The sequence below is a fragment of the Dreissena polymorpha genome, chromosome 4 (assembly GCF_020536995.1).
Source record: "Dreissena polymorpha isolate Duluth1 chromosome 4, UMN_Dpol_1.0, whole genome shotgun sequence".
Classification (NCBI taxonomy): Eukaryota; Metazoa; Mollusca; class Bivalvia; order Myida; family Dreissenidae; genus Dreissena; species Dreissena polymorpha.
In genome coordinates this window covers 29,279,260-29,301,076 of record NC_068358.1, presented here as the reverse complement: position 1 = coordinate 29,301,076, position 21,817 = coordinate 29,279,260, and the positions used below count along the sequence as shown (strand labels likewise).

General features: G+C 38.6%; 1 protein-coding gene across 1 annotated transcript in view; it reads right to left on the bottom strand.

Moving 5' to 3' along the window:
- The window catches only part of LOC127880261 (eukaryotic translation initiation factor 5B-like), a 129,656-nt gene that overhangs the window by 45,480 nt on the left and 62,359 nt on the right, over positions 1-21,817 (bottom strand). The window contains exons 19-20 of the mRNA XM_052427584.1: positions 20,495-20,656; positions 10,271-10,402 (exon numbers count right to left, since the gene is read on the bottom strand). Coding sequence (XP_052283544.1) covers positions 10,271-10,402; positions 20,495-20,656 — 294 coding nt within the window. The remainder of the gene's footprint in view (positions 1-10,270; positions 10,403-20,494; positions 20,657-21,817) is intronic.

The following is a 21,817-nucleotide window of genomic DNA, read 5'->3' as shown; positions in this document are numbered from 1 at the left end:
TTTTTTATACGAAAAAAAACCAGTATTTTTTCCCCAATTTTAGAACAAGAGAGCCTGAAAGGCCCAAAGTCGCTCACCTGAGATAACAAGATATTATTGGGACAAATCTTCTGACCAAGTTTCATGAAGATCTGAAAATAAATGTGGCTCCTACAAGGTTTTACTATAGCCATATAAGGAAAAATGCCCCGCCCCCTGGCAGCCATGTTTTTAAACCAACCGGCATCATTCTTAAACTCTTCAAAGACATTATCAGGATCAATCTTCTGACCAAGTTTCATGAAGATCGGACAGTAAATGTGGCCTCTAGAGTGTTAACAAGATTTTACTATAGCCATATAAGGAAAAATGCCCCACCCCTTGGAAGCCATGATTTTCAAGCAAACTTAATTATTTTCGAACTCATCAAAGATATCATTGAGACCAATCTTCTAACCAAAGTTCATGAAGATTGGACAATAAATGTGGCCTCTAGAGTGTTAACAAGCTTTTACTAAAGCCATATTGGGAAAAATGCCCCGGCTCCAAGGTGGCCATGTTTTTCAACCAACCGGCATCATTTTTTAACTCGTTCAAGATATTATTGGGATGAATCTTCTGACCGAGTTTCATGAAGAACGGACTATAAATGTGGCCTCTAGAGTGTTAACAAGATTTTACTATAGCCATATATAGCCATATAAGGAAAAATGCCCCGCCCCTTGGCAGCCATGTTTTTCAAGCAAAGGTTACCATTTTCAAACTCATCCAAGATATCATTGGGAAAAATCTTCTGACCAAGTTTCATGAAGATCGGAAAATAAATGTGGCCTCTAGAGTGTAAACAAGGTTTTACTAAAGCCATATAAAGAAAAATGCCCCGCCCCCTGGCGGCCATGTTTTTCAACCAACCGGCATCATTTTCGAAATCGTCCAAGATATTATTGGGATAAATCTTCTGACCAAGTTTCATGAAGATCAGACAATAAATGTGGCCTCTAGAGTGTTAACAAGATTTTACTATAGCCATATAAGGAACAAGAGCTGTCACCATAGGATGACTTATGCCCCCTATAAACGTTGGTAGAAGTTATGAGCTTTCTTCGAAACCTAAATGCAGATTTCGAAACCAAAACGCGGACCCTAAGTTCAAGGTCAAGGTCACAGGGGTCAAAATTAGTGTGCGTATGGAAAGGCCTTGTCCATATACACATGCATGCCAAATATAAAACTGCTATCTGAAGCGACATAGAAGTTATGAGCATTTTTCGAAATCCAAACGCAAAGTGTGACGGACAGACAGTCCGATTACTATATGCCCTCCTTCGGGGGCATAAAAATGTCTTAGAATATCAAAATAAATCAGAAAGCAACATAATCTAGAGAGCAAACACCATGCTTGTTCCTTGAAATACACTGAGTGAACTCGTGACCTAATTTTTGACCCGGAATGATCCATATTTGAACTTGACCTAGATATTGTCTTGGTAAAACTTCTGACCAAGTTTGGTAAAGATCAGATGAAAACAACTTCAATTAGAGAGCGGAGACCATGCTAAATCCTTGAAATGCACTAAGTGACCCCGTGACCTAGTTTTTGACCCAGCATGACCCAGATTCCAACTTGACCTAGATATTGTCTTGATACAACTTCTGACCAAGTTTGTTAAAGATCAGATGAAAACTACTTTACTTAGAGAGCGGACACCACGCTAAATCCTTGAAATGCACTAAGTGACCCTGTGACCTAGTTTTTGACCCGGCATGACCCATATTCGAACTTGACCTAGATATTGTCTAGATACAACTTCTGACCAAGTTTGGTAAAGATGGGATGAAAACTATTTGAATTAGAGAGCCGACACGAAAGTGTGACACAGACAGACAGACAGACAGACAGACTGACAGTGCAAAAACTTTATACCCCCTTTTCTTCGAAAGGGGGCATAAAAATGCTCCGCCCCTTGGCAGCCATGTTTTTCAAGCAAACGTGACCATTTTCGCACTCATCCAAGATATCATCGAGACCAATCTTCTGACCAAATTTCATGAAGATTTGACAATTAATGTGGCCTCTAGAGAGTTAACAAGGCAAATGTTGATGGCGCACGACGCACGATGGACGACGCATGACGGACAAAAAGCGATCACAAAAGCTCACCATGAGCACATTGTGCTCAGGTGAGCTAAAAAAGAAGAACAGATTTTTCTCAAACCAGAGGGAGAGCCACAGCCTCATTTCGGAAATTGTGAAAAAACACACGCACATTAACAACTACAAAATACTAAATATTTTAACAATTTCAATGTGCTTTCTTTTTAATTTAAGTCTGAAGTTGTCAAAAAGGAATGATTCTACAAAGTGCATTAAAAACAGGTTAGCGGTGCTTTATCAAGGTCCCACTAGCCCCAAGATACCATACCTCAAGCATCCAAAGAATCTTTTATGATTATTTTGGGAATTGAGGAACCTTTGAGAAATGACCTAATTACCCCACCCCCCCCCCCCCCCCCCCCCCCCCCCGCTACCTTTCCCCTCCAAACCTAGGATTTGCCAATGCGTTATGATTTAATGATTCGAACATAATTGCAGCAATTTCTAACACCACTTACCCAATAAATAACTACACTACATGATTGTGCAGGCGTAAATTGACAGATTATCAGGTACATACCCATTAGGGAAATCCGGTTTGAACAATAAAAACCAATCTGCCCTATTAATTCCAGTTACGAGACACAAGGTCATGGAAAGTCTATTAAAATTATTTTTTATATGGGGTGCGCTCTGGGAAAACAGGGCTTAATGCATGAGCTTAAATGTCGTTAGCATAGGCTAATCAGGGATGAAACTTTCCAAATTAACTGGATTTTGCTATGGAGAGACCAACTTTAAAAGAAAATACCATAAAAGCAAAAGTGATGTCACTGATTCGCCTGTGTGGACTGCAAAGGCTAGTATAAGACAACACTACACACTTGTATTTAACCCCGTTTTCGAAGAGCAAGGCTCAATTACAATTATTTATTTCAATCAAACTTTTTTTGTTCAATCTCTGATAGTAAAGATGTTTTTTTTCATGAGAAGATAACATTTGAATAAGCTGATAATTATGATCACATGGAAGGCTGATCTGCCACATAATTTTCAGACAGCAAAGTAAGTTCAAACTGGAATCTTTCTTCCAGTCATTATCTGAATAAAATTACCTAATCTGCATTAATACCATGTCAGCATATTCAATAAACCACCAAATATACAAATAAGGCAATAGAAAATAAATACCTAGATTCTCATCCAAATTTTTGGGAAAATTGGGGCGGGTGGGTGGGTTTTATTATATATTTTTTATTTTTCATTTTATGTGTCGGACCTATATATAAGTAGTGAAATGTTCACGAATTTGTTGGTTAATGTGCATAACGCCTATATGTATGTATGTAAAATTATATAGAACAAGGGCTGTTTGTAAAACATGCATGCCCCCCATATGGGCTGTCCGTTGTAGTGGCAGCCATTGTGTGAATACGTTATTTGTCACTGTGACCTTGACCTTTGACCTAGTTACCTGAAAATCAATAGGGGTCATCTGCGAGTCACGATCAATGTACCTATGAAGTGTCATGATCCGAGGCAAAAGCATTCTTGAGTTATCATCCGAAAATCATTTTACTATTTCTGGTCACCGTGACCTTGACCTTTGACCTTGTGACCTCAAAATCAATAGGGGTCATCTGCGAGTCATGATCAATCTACCTATGAAGTTTCATGATCCTAGGCGTATGCGTTCTTGAGTTATCATCCGAAAACAATTTTACTATTTTGGGTCAGTGACCTTGACCTTTGACCTAGTGACCTCAAAATCAAAAGGGGTCATCTGCGAGTCATGATCAATCTACCCGTGAAGTTTCATGATCCTAGGCGTATGCGTTCTTGAGTTATCATCCGGAAACCATTTTACTATTTCGGGTCACCGCGACCTTGACCTTTGACCTAGTGACCTCAAAATGTCTAGGGGTCATCTGCGAGTCATGATCAATCTACCCATTAAGTTTCATGATCCTAGGCGTATGCGTTCTTGAGTTATCATCCGGAAACCATTTCACTATTTCGGGTCACCGTGACCTTGACCTTTGACCTAGCGACCTCAAAATCAATATAGGTCATCTGCGAGTCATGATCAATGTACTTATGAAGTTTCATGATCCTAGGCCCAAGCGTTCTTGAGTTATCATCAGACAACCACCTGGTGGACGGACCGACCGACAGACTGACAGACATGAGCAAAGCAATATACCCCCTCTTCTTCGAAGCGGGGCATAATAAAAGAAATACATTATCAAAATTTTACTATTGTGTTTTATTTTATCCTTTGAATATCATTTTAAACTTATTCTGACATCCAATAAAACATTAACTAGACAAAGTATTGAAGAAAATACGAATCTGTAACAGAACAGAATAACATTTCCCAGGCAGCTGACAGCTTGCCTTACTGTAACATCGGGTGACACCTGTGTCAATTCTAATTTATTTCGGCCGACGAAGGCGCCAACGATTTTTGGGTGGTCAACTTTCAACGATGATGCTTGATCATACGAACCACAAATGAACTCATCGTACAGATCCCCGAGAGTTAAAGTTTCTGCACATTTTGATACCCCGTACCAATCTTTTACAGTTGTAACGCCGTTTTTACACCTCAAAATAAGAAACATTTTGTTGTTGTTTGCGCTCGATCACTTAAAATTAAAAAAAATCATTGTCTTAATTGTTGCTGCAAAGGCGTTGTATTTCCATATATTTTTGCCAATAACTGTTCCTTACAATACTGACACGACCTTAATTTTCAGACGACGCTTGTGCGCTGTTAAAAATCAATAAGCGTCTCGGAGACATTCGCACTTCGCTATTTTCGTACTTTCAGCCCTTTCGTCTTCAGTTTTTTGCTGCTCGAATTTTTTGTACGAATTTTTTTTCTCTTCTGACCAAGTTTCATGAAGACAATAAATGTGGCCTCTAGAGTGTTAACAAGATTTTACTATAGCCATATATAGCCATATAAGGAAAAATGCCCCGCCCCTTGGCAGCCATGTTTTTCAAGCAAAGGTTACCATTTTTGAACTCATCCAAGATATCATTGTGACAAATTTTCTGAGCAAGTTTCATGAAGATCGGAATATAAATGTGGCCTCTAGAGTGTTAACAAGGTTTTACTATAGCCATATATGGAAAAATGCCCCGCCCCCTGACGGCCATGTTTTTTAACCAACCAGCATCATTTTCGAACTCGTCCAAGATATTATTGGGATGAATCTTCTGACCAAGTTTTATGAAGATCAGACAATAAATGTGGCCTCTAGAGTGTTAACAAGATTTTACTATAGCCATATAAGGAAAAATGCCCCGCCCCTTGGCAGCCATGTTTTTCAAGCAAACGTTTCCATTTTCAAACACATCCAAGATATCATTGAGACCAATCTTCTGACAAAATTTCATGAAGATTGGACAATAAATGTGCCCTCTAGAGAGTTAACAAGGCAAATGTTGATGCCGCACAACGCACAACAGACGACGGACAAAAGGCGATCACAAAAGCTCACCATGAGCACGTTGTGCTCAGGTGAGCTAAAAAGACAAAGCAACTCAATCACTATAGACAGGAATTATTTTTTTGAAACCATTAATAATTTGAGTGTTGCAAAAGGGCCCTCAAATGTAAACAAACAACAAAAACAGGTAACGTTTGCCCTGCCAGGTTACAGTTCACCAGCCTTAAGCGGCAAATTGACTACATAAAACCATGACACGCTTTCAACAGCTTGACACTTTTGTAATAATCTCATGATCTGGTATAAAAACACGGATAAGATGCACATGTAAATGAACGGTCACTGAAGTTTGAAATATTACAATACCTTCCCCCCCCATGGAAAGGGTGTTGACCTTATCTGGATATCGGTAACCACTTTTAATTCTCTTAAGCAATCAACTAATCCCCTTGGAGGCCTCACAGTGTAAACATGGACATATCTGGTCTCAGGTATCTGGGACATTTAAGAATGAGAGACCATATCGGTGGACTGATGCAGGGTTCAATTGCTCTATAATAATATCAATGTTGTGCAAGATTTGCCTATTGTAAGTTGGGAAAACAATGTTATGCTTCCCTAGATTTTGTTTTTATTTTTCACAAAGTGTGCTACAGAGCTCTACTTGTTTCATTCACACATGATGCACAATTTTGGTTATTTTGAAATAGCGTGTCAACACTAGTTTCTGTGAATAAAATTTGGCTTTGCGAGGGTTGACAGATCATTACATTCCCCAGCAAGGGGGGCTCCTCTGTTTTGGTCACCACAACAGTCAACAAATTGTCAACAAACATCGCAGGGGGCCACCTTTGGTTTGCACAGTGTTTTGGTCAACACATGATAGCCATCAACAAAATATCCATAATTTCATAACCGGCATTGATAAATTGGCAGTGCTCTGTGAAAAAGGGGTTAAATGCATGTGCGTAAAGTGTCGTCCTAGCTAGATTAGTCTGTGCATTCCGCACAGGCTAATCAGGGACAACACTTTCCGCCTAAACTGGATTTTTTGCAAAGAAGAGACTTCCCGTAAACGAAAAAAAAGAGCAGAAAGTGTCCTCCCTGATTAGCCTGTGCAGACTGCACAAGCTACTCAGGGACGACACTTAACCCACATGCATTAAACCCCTTTTTCACAGAGCACGACCCAAATGCATTCCATCAAAGAATGTGTGATAATCACAGACATTATTTGTGTGTTCTTTCAATTAAAAAAAAATCTTCATTAAAATAGTATTTTTTTATGGTTAATCTTCAGTAATTTAAAAATAATATACAACATAATTAAGCTGTTTTGAGAATTATAAAAATTCTTGATAAACATCACATTGTGCATATCTGTTTGAAAGTCTAATGAAAGAAGATCGCACTTTTATCTCCATCTATGAATAACAGATCCGCTCCAATCTAGAAATAGCAAAAAACAAGCATAAAAAGCTTCACCGAGTTTTCATGAGACATCTTATGTAAGACTGCCTTACCAACAATCCCTCTAAAATATCAGCAGGTAGTACGGAGGCTAAGCTCTACTATAGATAGCAACCTTACAGTTATCTCTATTTTCATTTCATATCAGGAGAACTAATCCCTGATTCACTATTGCACTTGAATAATGGCCTTGACCGGTGGGTGTTTTTTCACCATCTTGGGAATTGGGCCAGGCCCTTTGCATTGCAAAAAAATCACTTTGTTTTGATTTAAATTGGTGTTGTATTTTTTGGCTTATGAATACTTTAAATTTGAGGAATGAAGTGTCTTCAATATTTTATTTACTAAGGTTTAACTTGTAGAGTTGGATGGGAAAATGCTAAATGTTGATGGTGCAATATGCAGTGAACTGTTGTTCTGTGCAGACAGCAATCAATACTCCCAGAGCAGGCCTGGGAACCAGTGGACCTTTTCTGTTTTATGAATGGAAATGGTTTCACAGAGGGCGAATAATTTAAACATTCATCAGGATAATGTAACCCAGCTTTCAGATATGACAGCAGAAGGTTTTTAACTGCAAGCCTGATATAAAACACCATAAGTCATATAACACCATAAGTACACTTTGCTATACTGCAATGACTGCTTGGGGCATTGGGAGAGGTAATAAGCCTGTATAGAAATAGGACTAAAATGCAAACTGTTTTTGTTCTTTTTAAGATTTGACTTTTACAACAAAACTTTTTTGTCACACTTGATATCATTGAGTGATCCGAAATGACGCTGCCCTAATTTGACGCAATTTTTGTCTTGCCTCTGATAAATAAGCAACATCCGTTGACGTCATACAATTACCGATTGTATGCTACACACAATTAACTACAGTTTTTGTTCCTTATGTAAAAAATAGCTGGTTCATAAGATATGGTTGATTGGTTTGCAATTGGTGTATTTTTATGCATTTTACTTAATGCAAAACTTTTAAACAATTCACACCCACATTTCTTTGCAAATAAGACCGTGGGAAAATACATTGGTTTTGTCTGCGAAAGCTCACTATTTTCATTCATAAGTTACATGACTTTCATGGGACAAAACATTGTATACATAGATTTCTTTTCACTTCTAATTAGGTGTATGCGTTAAATTTGATTTGAAGTGCAGATATTTTATTTGGGTGATATGTAAAATAAAATTGTAACTTTCAAGAGTTATGTTGGTAATGGCATGTTATTTTATTACTTATTTTCATTTAATTATTAGTATTTGTAGATTCCACAAAAGAAGTACAGGTGCGATTCACATGCTTCCATGAGCACGTTTCTACTAAAACCGCTGCCACAGAGTTAGTCATACCGTAGGATGTTAGGGTCATCGCATACAAGAACATGATTATGAGCAAAACAAAACGACTAAGTCCCAGAAATGGAGCAAAACTGAACAACTTGGACCTTCTTGAACTATTAAAGCATCATCACCTGTCCCTGCTATTGCATAATTAGTCTTCAGAGGATGAGGCTGATACAGACATGTGCTGTGTGTGCAACCAATTCATTCTCAGTGCTGTTCATCTTAGTACTTAACTGGTGTTATAGAAGTGGGAACAATGTTTAGGGTCTGAACATTGGACACATTATTTTATTCTAAAACCAAGTGAGAGTTTTGTGGTGTGTTAATGTGTCCTCACTGTTTGGTGAGGAGTAAAACAAGATACAAAATGTATCTATGCAACTTTTGTTTCCAATTTCTCCAATTACACATTTTGTAAAACAACATATAGTTCATCTTTTAATTTATATCATGAATATGGGACAAACAAATGGGGAAGTAGACTACCTAGTAAAGTGTTGGAGTTATCCACAAGCAGATTTGACTTGCAGGCTATCTGTAGGGTATCAATATTTGAAGAGCCCTACTATCCGAAGACAGAAAAACAGTTCAGCTCTCATCTGTGACATGTTTCCCATAACCCCACTATTGAGAGCATGTAATGCTACCGTAATCTTGTTTTGCTCTTCAATACCCAATGAGCCATACAAGTTGCATTCAATCTTAACTACATTTCAAGTTGTATTGAATGTTAAGTACTTTCAAATTGATGCTTTTTGAAGATCTCTATAGGAACATTTTTAAGATCTGCAAAAGGAATATTTATTAAGTTGCTAGGTGACCAATCATGTTCTTACACAATCTCAAATATAACGGAGCAATCAGCCAAGGTAGGGTCACCTCACCATTCATGACTGCCTTATAAATACAACAATTATTATTCATTTGAATGCACAATTTTTTATTTGAAATAATTATTTTTATCATAATAGACAGGAAGTATATTTGAAACATTGTTAAGAAGTTTGCTATCATTAAAAATAACTGAGGTTCATGGCTTTGAATAAACTGTTTGCTGATAATACATTATATAAAATTCAAGCAGACATTTTGTTTATCTCTTTCAGTCAGGGAACCGAACTTTGAAGGCCTGTGCAAACAGTTTGGATCCAGATGAGACGCCACAGAACGTGGCGTCTCATCAGGATCCAAACTGTTTGCTATTCTGATAGTATTCTTTGAAAAAAATCGAAGAAAATGCTAATTTTAGAAATTTAGCAGACAACATTTTAGCAGACCACAAATTTCCCAGCATGCAAAGGGTTATAGATATGAGCTGCGCTCTGGGAAAACAGGGCTAATGCATGAGCATAAAAGTATGGCCCTAAATAAGCTGGAAGTCTGCACAAGCTACTTGGTAATCAGGGACACTTTTTGCATAGACTGGCTTTCAATGGTACCAACAAGAAATTGCCTGACCATAATTTGGAATTTTTCGTTTACATGTAGTCTTTTCTTGGCTACTCCGATGACTAGCGTTTTTCAGTCAGTTGCACAAAGTCTGGTCGAATATAACTAATAACTTGGAGGATAGAAAACACCATAGTTGGGGGAAAAGGTGCATATTTCATATTTTATCATGAAAAACACTGAATTTTAATGTCATTACAACTTTTAGAGAAATTATTATTATAGCTTCCCTCTGAGAAAAATAGGATTAATGGATGTTTGTAAAGTGTCGTCCCAGATTATTTGTGAAGTTCACACAGGCTTATCAAGATAAAACACTTTATGCCTGAAGTAGATTTTAGTCCAGAAGAAACTTCATTTCAACAAACAATTCTAACAAAGGGGAAAGTGTCCTGCCTGATAAGTCTATGCAAACTAAACAGGCTATGCTGGGCTGACACTTTTTGCAAATGTATTAAGCTCACACTACCTTGTAGTATTCCACCTCATCTTCCCCATTAGCAACATAGAGTGGGAGCCCAGCCAGGGCCTTCTCAAAGTCCTTGCCGATGACCTTGACCCCTTGAGCAGCCTTGACCTCCTTGTGGTGTTCATATTGGGCCTGCAAGATAATACAGACAAAACATGTTCATATTGGGCCTTCAATATGACACAGAAAGCTCATGTTCATATTGTGCCTACTACATCACACAGAAAGAACATGTTCATATTGGGCATGCTACATCACACAGAAAGAACATGTTCATATTGGGCCTGCTACATCACACAGAAAGAACATGTTCATATTGGGCCTGCTACATCACACAGAAAAAACATGTTCATATTGGGCATGCTACATTACACAGAAAGAACATGTTCATATTGGGCCTGCAACATCACACATACAGAACATGTTCATATTGAGCCTTCAACATCACACAGACTGAACATGTTCATGTTGGGCCTGCAACATCACACAGACTGAACATGTTCATGTTGGGCCTGCAACATCACACAGTCCGAACATGTTCATGTTGGGCCTGCAACATCACACAGACTGAACATGTTCATGTTGGGCCTGCAACATCACACAGTCCGAACATGTTCATATTGAGCCTTCAACATCACACAGTAAGAACATGTTCATATTGGGCCTGCAACATCACACATACAGAACATGTTCATATTGAGCCTTCAACATCACACAGACTGAACATGTTCATGTTGGGCCTGCAACATCACACAGACTGAACATGTTCATATTGGGCCTGCTACATCACACATACGTAACATGTTCATGTTGGGCCTTCAACATCACACAGACTTAACATGTTCATATTGGGCCTGCAACATCACACAGACCAACCAGTTTGGTTGTTTGCAATGAGCTGAGTTATGAGAAAATGGGTCTCATGCCATATTTTGCGGGCATAGCTTGAGACCATTTTCAGTATTGTGTGAATTATGCAATGTGACCTGCACACCATAAACCTGTTTGTTAAACACAGAGCATGAAGTATAGTTCTTACATTTAAATGCCATTAAATTTCAGAGAGAAATGGTACTATGGCCTATATTGTCAATGCCCAAAGATGACAACACATCAAAATTTGTTTCCACAAATGACTGGACTTATCAGCGAAACTACTTTATTTTTATAAGATTCTATTTCTTGTTTCCTGTCATATATGTTCCTTACAAAAATTATGTACCTTATACACCTGTTAGCTGACATTAAGAGCGTTTTCATTTAAAATATTTTTTGTGCATGCATTATCGTTCAAGATTAGCCTGTGCAGTCCGCTGAATGTATGTGCATACAGTATTGTTCAAGATTAGCCTGTGCAGTCCACTGAATGTATGTGCTTACAGTATTGTTCAAGATTAGCCTGTGCAGTCCGCTGAATGTATGTGCATACAGTATCGTTCAAGATTAGCCTGTGCAGTCCGCTGAATGTATGTGCATACAGTATTGTTCAAGATTAGCCTGTGCAGTCCGCTGAATGTATGTGCATACAGCATTGTTCAAGATTAGCCTGTGCAGTCCGCTGAATGTATGTGCATACAGTATTGTTCAAGATTAGCCTGTGCAGTCCACTGAATGTATGTGCTTACAGTATTGTTCAAGATTAGCCTGTGCAGTCCACTGAATGTATGTGCATACAGTATTGTTCATGATTAGCCTGTGCAGTCCACTGAATGTATGTGCATACAGTATTGTTCAAGATTAGCCTGTGCAGTCCACTGAATGTATGTGCATACAGTATTGTTCAAGATTAGCCTGTGCAGTCCGCTGAATGTATGTGCATACAGTATTGTTCAAGATTAGCCTGTGCAGTCCGCTGCATGTATGTGCATACAGCATTGTTCAAGATTAGCCAGTGCAGTCCGCTGAATGTATGTGCATACAGTATTGTTCAAGATTAGCCTGTGCAGTCCGCTGAATGTATGTGCATACAGTATTGTTCAAGATTAGCCTGTGCAGTCCGCTGAATGTATGTGCATACAGCATTGTTCAAGATTAGCCAGTGCAGTCCGCTGAATGTATGTGCATACAGTATTGTTCAAGATTAGCCTGTGCAGTCCGCTGAATGTATGTGCATACAGTATTGTTCAAGATTAGCCTGTGCAGTCCACTGAATGTATGTGCTTACAGTATTGTTCAAGATTAGCCTGTGCAGTCCGCTGAATGTATGTGCATACAGTATTGTTCAAGATTAGCCTGCGCAGTCCACTGAATGTATGTGCATACAGTATTGTTCAAGATTAGCCAGTGCAGTCCGCTGAATGTATGTGCATACAGTATTGTTCAAGATTAGCCTGTGCAGTCCGCTGAATGTATGTGCATACAGCATTGTTCAAGATTAGCCAGTGCAGTCCGCTGAATGTATGTGCATACAGTATTGTTCAAGATTAGCCTGTGCAGTCCACTGAATGTATGTGCATACAGTATTGTTCAAGATTAGCCTGTGCAGTCCACTGAATGTATGTGCATACAGCATTGTTCAAGATTAGCCTGTGCAGTCCACTGAATGTATGTGCTTACAGTATTGTTCATGATTAGCCTGTGCAGTCCGCTGAATGTATGTGCATACAGCATTGTTCAAGATTAGCCTGTGCAGTCCACTGAATGTATGTACATACAGCATTGTTCAAGATTAGCCTGTGCAGTCCACTGAATGTATGTGCATACAGTATTGTTCAAGATTAGCCTGTGCAGTCCACTGAATGTATGTACATACAGTATTGTTCAAGATTAGCCTGTGCAGTCCACTGAATGTATGTGCATACAGCATTGTTCAAGATTAGCCTGTGCAGTCCGCTGAATGTATGTGCATACAGCATTGTTCAAGATTAGCCAGTGCAGTCCACTGAATGTATGTGCATACAGTATTGTTCAAGATTAGCCAGTGCAGTCCACTGAATGTATGTGCATACAGCATTGTTCAAGATTAGCCTGTGCAGTCCGCTGAATGTATGTACATACAGTATTGTTCAAGATTAGCCTGTGCAGTCCACTGAATGTATGTGCATACAGCATTGTTCAAGATTAGCCTGTGCAGTCCGCTGAATGTATGTGCATACAGCATTGTTCAAGATTAGCCTGTGCAGTCCGCTGAATGTATGTGCATACAGCATTGTTCAAGATTAGCCTGTGCAGTCCACTGAATGTATGTGCATACAGCATTGTTCAAGATTAGCCTGTGCAGTCCACTGAATGTATGTGCATACAGCATTGTTCAAGATTAGCCTGTGCAGTCCGCTGAATGTATGTGCATACAGTATTGTCCACAGTTAGCCTGTGCAGTCCACTGAATGTATGTGCATACAGTATTGTTCAAGATTAGCCTGTGCAGTCCGCTGAATGTATGTGCATACAGTATTGTTCAAGATTAGCCTGTGCAGTCCGCTGAATGTATGTGCATACAGTATTGTTCAAGATTAGCCTGTGCAGTCCACTGAATGTATGTGCATACAGTATTGTTCATGATTAGCCTGTGCAGTCCGCTGAATGTATGTACATACAGTATTGTTCAAGATTAGCCTGTGCAGTCCGCTGAATGTATGTGCATACAGTATTGTTCAAGATTAGCCTGTGCAGTCCACTGAATGTATGTGCATACAGCATTGTTCAAGATTAGCCTGTGCAGTCCACTGAATGTATGTGCATACAGTATTGTTCATGATTAGCCTGTGCAGTTTTTCAATTGCATTTTTGTTTCAAGGAAGCTTCTTCTTAGCAAGAATCAAGTTAGGACAGAAGGTGTCATCCCTGATTAGACTGTGTGGACTGCAGAGGCTAATCTGGAGCGACACTTGATGCACATGGTTAAAGCCCCCTGTTTTCACAAAGCTCATATCAAATACATGAGATGCTACAAATGTAAGTAATTTGAAGCTGATCAATCTTAAGGTCTGTCACATAAATTAAGCCAAAATAACAATAGCAATGTATATAATTATCATCACTTGATACTTCTAAAATAGGACAGGTCACCTTTTTTCATGATATACAATTTCCAGTGATGCTGAAATGAGATTAGAGGTTTCAAACTTTAAATGGGGTCTATTGTATTATGTAAATGTAGGGCAGTTTACTATTAGATAATACAATACAATGTTCTTATGTAAGTCACAACCCTATTGTATTTCAGGTAGTAGTTTTGATATCCCCAAAACAAGATGCCTATACTTAACGCCAGAAAACATTACAAATGTAACCAAACATAAGTATTGTCATCCAATCTGACATGAATCATACCCTACAAGAAAGCATTATAAGGAAGATGCAAGGATGACTTCGGTCATTCTGACTTATATATAAGAAGGTGTTCTTCTCTGAGAAATAGCAGATTTTGGTCCCTGTAACACGCATCTTAAAGACCCATAAACACTCAAAATCAACGAAAATAAAATGTCAGAAAACAAAAATGAGCATTTTATATCTTTAAAATCTATTTACAATACCACATCTAGCGTTGAAGTTTTGGCTATTGCCATAAGGAACACCGAAATGTTATGGGTTAACTTTATTTTACGAAATATTTAACAAATTATTAATTGATTTTGAGTGTTTATAAGGCTTTTAAGTCAAAGCAGACAAAAAACTACATAATTCTATCTAAGTTAAAATGTGCACCCATGACCAAACAATCTTATCTATAAAAACTAAGAAATAAATATGAAGCAAGGATTAGATAACCAATACAATCACTGGAAAAAGACAGGCACACAAATGAAGGGCAATTTAATCCTAAAACAAGCGATTAATGTCCTAACAAGCCGAGTAAGTATGACGGCGCACATTCTACAAACCATGTGACCAGGGACCCAGAGTTAGAAAGATAAGAAGCACTCGACCAAAAAGGGGCTAAATGCATGTGCGTAAAGTTACTCCCTTATGAGCCTGTGCAGTCCAGTAGACATGTTTATTAGGGGCAAAATTTTCCGCCTAAACTGGATTCTTGCTGAGAAGAGACCATCTTTAAAACAAAAAAAAAACACAAAAGTGGTAAGTTAAGTCCCTGATGAGCCTGTATGGACTGCACTGGCTTATGTAGTACAACAATTTACGCAAAACATTGAACCCTGTTTTCTCAGATCTAGGCTATAATGTTTGAGCTTTTGTTACTGGTAACTGAAGTTGAAAGAAAGTGTATATTAGAACTAGAAATGGCGCGGCAGAGGCCGACGCGTATCCCCACGCCGAATGTTTGACATAGGTGTGCCCCAGTGTTGGTAATGGGGCCATGCATAGCTGAGATTGACCGTATTGTCATAAGAGAAGTTCATCATCAATTAGAAGTGAATTGGTGTAGAAATGAAGAAGTTATAGTAAAAGGCAATTTTGGGTGGGTGTGACATATGTGGGCAGGGCGCCCCAGGGTTGGTAATTGTGCCATGCATAGTTGAGATTGACCGTATTGTCATAAGAGAAGTTCAGTATCAATTTGAAGTGAATCGGTGTAGAAATGAAGAAATTGTAGTAAAAGGCAATTTTCGGCGGGTGTGGTCTATGTGGGCGGGGCCCCAGGGTTGGTAATTGTGCCATGCATAGTTGAGATTGACCGTATTGTCATAAGAGAGGTTCAGTATCAATTTGAAGTGAATCAGTGTAGAAATGAAGAAATTATAGTAAAAGGCCATTTTGGGTGGGTTTGGTCTATGTGGGCGGGGCGCCCCAGGGTTGGTAATGGGGCCATGCATAGTTGAGATTGACTGTATTGTCATAAGAGAAGTTCAATATCAATTTGAAGTGAATCTGTGTAGAAATGAAGAAATTATAGTAAAGGCAATTTTGGGTGGGTGTGGTCTATGTGGGCGGGGCCCCAGGGTTGGTTATGGGGCCATGCATAGTTGAGATTGACCCTAATGTCATAAGAGAAGTTCAGTATCAATTTGAAGTGAATCCGTGTAGAAATGAAAAAATTATAGTAAATGGAATTTTTTGGTGGGTGTGGCCTATGTGGGCGGGCGCCCCAGGGTTGGGATTGGGGCCATGCATAGTTGAGATTGACCCTTATGTCATAACAAAAGTTCAGTATCAATTTGAAGTGAATCCGTGTAGAAATGAAAAAATTATAGTAAATGGAAATTTTTGATGGGTGTGGCCTATGTGGGCGGGGCGCCCCAGGGTTGGGAATGGGGCCATGCATGGTTGAGATTGACCGTATTGTCATAAGAGAGGTCCAGTATCAATTTGAAGTGAATCTGTGTAGAAATAAAGAAGTAAATGTAAAATAACCTAAAAAAATGAGTGATAATTTCTGACGCGGCCCCACCCCAACCGCTATAACTTTTGACCCAGGGGTCAGATCAAAATTCCAAATAGTGCAGGGTCGCACATATGCTCATAGCTACCATGTGTGTAAGTTTCAAGGTTCTAGTGCTTTTAGTGTAGGAGGAGATAGTGGCCAGGACGGACGGACAGACAGACGGACGGACGGCGGAGATAACCACAATATCCCCACCTTTTTTTCAAAAAGCGTGGGGATAATTACAATGTTTCTGGGTATGTTGGTGACTAGTCCAAAATTAGTACATGCAACATTTATGAAAACAACTTTAAGAAATGAAATGGAATTATGAGTGAACACTTTGTTTCCCAAGATTCTATGCATTATTACAGCACTAGGCTTAGTAAAAAGGGTGGGTATTGTTTACCCAAGGTCAAAGGTCATGGTTCCAAATCTTTTTCTTTTAATAGCATTAAACTCTGGAACTCTTTACCTGAGGCACTCACAGAGGTCAACAGGTTAGAAGGCTTTAAGGTTGCCATTAAAAGTCATTTAATGAATAATATTTAAATGTTTATATATGTGTATCTTTTCACTTTTTAATAAGCAGATATTAACTTCGGCTTAGGTTTTTATTTTTAATAATTATTAGTTCATACTTCATAACATACATTTTAGCAATATATTTAATTTAGATAATTCATGATACCTCATATCATCAAATTACAACTGTCAAAATATCAATGTGTTGCAATAATTGATAACATTATCAATTGATCTTAGTTTCCAGCTCCCGTGATATTTTCTGAGCACTACTGTGATAATTAGTTTGATCTCTTTTGAATGGTGATATATATTTTTTATTTCGTTAAATAATTATTTTACTATGAACATAGTTATGTTTCAGGTGAACATAATTATGTTAAAGGTCTGCCTCTTTTTGTCATGCCACCAATAATAAGGACCACAATGGAAATAAGGGCTTGCTCTTTTTTGTGTTATCCTTGGTTTGGTGAGCATGTCATAGTTTATTGTACATGATATAGTTTTTAATAATTGCTTATTATTTTATTCTATGTTATGTTGTGAACTGTGTATATGCTTCCTATGCCGAAATAAATCTATCTATCTAAAGGCATGTTTCCCACTTAGAAGCAAAGTGAAAATGTCTGTGTGCAAACAGCATAAAACCAGAACAGCCTGCGAGTAACTCACAGTCTATTAAGGTTTAATGCTGTTTACTGCTCATCAGTATAGGTACTAGTAGGTTTGGAGATGGAGCCTTAAAAACTTAAATCAAGTAAAAAAAGGTCTTAAATTAAATTTCACTTTCGAAGGGACTACAAATGCGTGAAAATACATGTCTAAGTTAAAGTGGTAAAAGGATTAAGATGCTTTATTAATATGGGACCAGGCTAATGGAGACGACTTACTAAGCTTCTCATCTACCATTATAGTAACCAGCTGAGATCGCATGGGAAAGCCTGTGAAATGTGACAAAACAAACGGACATCTTTCTGCTCTTTCTGTCTCGGTTTACAGCCAAGCTTGCATGTGACAGTCCAGGAATGCAGGGGACATCCGCCAAGATGTACAGATGCACAATGCAGTCATTGTCTGCCACCTATCATGTGTACGGGGTGTTGACACTACTGCCACACTGCAAGCAGGGGGGTGAAACCTTATCCCGGTATTGGTTAGAAGATCAGGGGACATCCCCCTGAAGAAATACAACACTCCCTGTCAAGGAAAGGCTGTGATAACCATCTTGCATGAAGACACTGCCCGACTGTAGGCTTTCCTTTGATGGCTTATTAATATAGCAATGCTGGTTGGATGATAAAAAGTCCTACTGTACCCATCCTCTATGATAAACTTCTAATTCACTGCTCCGTCTGTGACCCTCTGTCGCCAAACCCTGGCCTGATTACCAACAGATCAAGCAATTTAAGGAGACAGTCTGCTATTTTCTGAGCCACAAGAAGACTGTTTTCTGTTTCTTTATTAACTCTAGAGAAACTTGGATTGACACATATGCCTTGTTTGTTCTGTAATTGTAATTACTAGACTGTTTTTGACAGAACATGATGTTAAACATGAACAAGTATTTAAATACTTGATTTTTGAGTGGAGTATTTTTTATGAATGAAGACATTCACCAGTGAACGCCTTTTCATCTTTCAATGTACAAACAAGTGAGGATGCCTGACAAACAGGCAATGTATCTATAACTAATTGCACTTGGTTATAAACAACCAGAAAAACTGCCTAAACATATTACTTTTTACATTTAATGTCCAAATAGTTCCTTAAAAGCCAATTTCTTTAATGGGGACATCTCATTCAAACCTGATCATCCGTAAACAAAAACTATCACCAGCAAGATGTTTAAACAAATTGCAAATTATCCCTGAATTCAGCAGACATAATTAGTAGAAAATCGTTGTGAAATTTTTAACTGGTTGGCTATTTGAGAGCCAAAAACCCTCCCAATAATGACAGATTCATAAATCAAGATTTATTGCCTCCATTTAAGGCCAACATTCAAATATTTTTTTTCAGCCCGATGATGTTTGCATACTATAAGGGGTAATTACCACAGACAGGATGGGCTGAAATGAATATAATTTTCCCATGGAAAATGAGCAACATAATGGACAAAATAATAGCGAAATTACAGTTAAACTGTTAAATTGTGATGAAGAAATAAGCCTGAATGTAAGATAATGGGCAGGAAGAAGGCTTCAAATAAAAAACCCAACTGTCACTGAACCTGACAAGACTATTAAACTATCACTTGAGCATGAACATTTTGTAGTTTCAACCTGTCACTTTGCTATTATATAACATAATGTTGAAATGAATTAAAATTTTAGTCAATAAATTACCTTGTATATAAAAGTCATTCATAGGGACCGTCAAAAATACTGCAGACAAGAGCTGTGTTTGTTAAACAAAATTCCCCCTACTGCACTTTAAAGCCCGAAAAGTGTGACTTTTTTAAATGAAAATTTCCATGTCCAAGGAAACTTACTTCATAAATAATCAATGGATCGAAACGAAGCTCAAATCTGTAAGTCATGTTTGTAGACTCACACACCAAAAAACAGTCACTATCAGCAACCATTAAGGAAAAAACTACTGAAACAGATGCCAAATGGACAGACAGATTGACGGAAAGAGCGACTGCTATATGCCACCCTACTAATGTACTTTTAAACTTGCCATTTTTTTTAGTAGAAAATTCTCCATTTTAGTCAAAGTACACCTCAACTAAATGACTTCACCATATCAAGTCAAGGTCATTATTACTTTTTTTAACTGACATCTACAAAATGAATACCTTATTAATTCATGGATATGAAATCCATGTTTTAATATGTAGCTGCCATGATTGATTTATGTCCCAGCAGTCAAATTTTCAATATAACCTGAGCGCAGGCTGTCATATTTAATTCATTATTATCATTCTCATTGTCACGCTTTCATGTCCGCCAGAATATGTAGGTCATTTTCATCGACATAAACAATGCGGGCATTCAGGACTGACACCAGTTTTGGTAGATGTCAGTTCCACAAGAGTAACACACTCATGGCCATTGTAACCCAGGCGTATCTCCCATAACATCGTTTCATTCATGCTGAAGTCAGTCTTGTTTGACAATTTATGATGATAATAATAGAAATATCTTTGTTCTGGAAAAAAACCTGGGCTTAATGCATCTGCGTTAAGTGTTTCCCAGATTAGCCTGTGAGGTCCGCACAGACTGTTCAGTGGCAACATTTTCTGCTTTAATGGAATTTTGTGTTTAAAGGTATCTTATTATCCAGTCTTGTCTAAAAGTATTGTCCCTGATTTTCCCAAGCGATCACTGCAAAGGCTAATCCTGAATGACACTTTATTCACATGCATTAAAAACCTTGTTTTTGCAAAACGAGGTTCCTCTTTTTTCCTCTTTGCCCCCATATCCACTCACCTTGACCCTCAGCTCCCTCAAGGGCTGCGGCATGAGGAGGCCCCGTATCTGGGTGACGATGGGCCCCTCCGTGCCCGCTATCACGATATGGTCGCCCTCCCGCAGCTTCCCGTTCACCAGGATCACATCAATGGTCGTGCCCAAACCGTGGATGGACTTCACCTGGAACAAGGGGAGACATGTGACTCCAAAGAAAGAATGGTATACTAGTAATAATATTGTATACACATTTGTTATGTGTTTTTGTGTAGATTTGTATATCCCCCACCACTATAGTGGGGAACATATTGTTTTTGCCATGTCTGTTGGTTGGTTGGTTTGTTTGTTTGTGCAAACTTTAACATTTGCCATAATTTTTGCAATATTGAAACAAGAGGGACTGAAAGGCCCAAAGTCGCTCACATGAGATAACAAGATATTATTGGGACAAATCTTCTGACCAAGTTTCACGAAGATCGGAAAATAAATGTGGCCTCTAGAGTGTTAACAAGGTTTTACTATAGCCATATAAGGAAAAATGCCCCGCCCCCTGACAGCCATGTTTTTCAACCAACCGGCATCATTTTTGAACTCATCCAAGATATTATCGGGATGAATCTTCTAACCAAGTTTCATGAAGATCGGACAGTAAATGTGGCCTCTAGAGGCAAGATTAACAAGATTATACTATAGCCATATAAGGAAAAATGCCCCGCCCCTTGGAAGCCATTTTTTTAAGCAAACATAATTATTTTCGAACTCATCCAAGATATTATTGACACCAATCTTCTGAGCAAGTTTCATCAAGATTGGACAATAAATGTGGCCTCTAGAGTGTTAACAAGAGCACCGCCTTGCGGGTGCAGACCGCTCATCTATTTTCTTTTTAAAGGTGAAGGGACTCTCATTTTCAATCACAAAGGAGGGAGGAGTGGAGTGAAGAGGGGTGTATAGTGTGGGGTTGTGGACATTTATTACATTATCTTCCAAAAAAGCGAAAAAAAAAAAAAAAAAAAAAAAAAAATCCGGGGGGGGGGGGGGGGGGGGGGGGGGGGGTTGGGGGGGGCGATGGGGGGGGGGGGGGGGGTTTGGGTGCGATGGTTGGACGGTATTTCAAACATAACCATTTTTAAAAAAAATGGGGGGGGGTTATAGTGTGAGGGTGTGGTGGTAATTTGTGAGATGATCTTTAAAAAAAAAAAAAAAAAAAAAAAAAAAAAAAATTAGGGGGGGGGGGGGGGGGTGGGGTGGGGGGGGGGTGGGGTGGGGGGGGGGGGGGGGGTATAGTGTGAGGGTGTGGTGGTCATTTGTGAGATGATCTTAAAAAAAAAAAAAAAAAAAAAA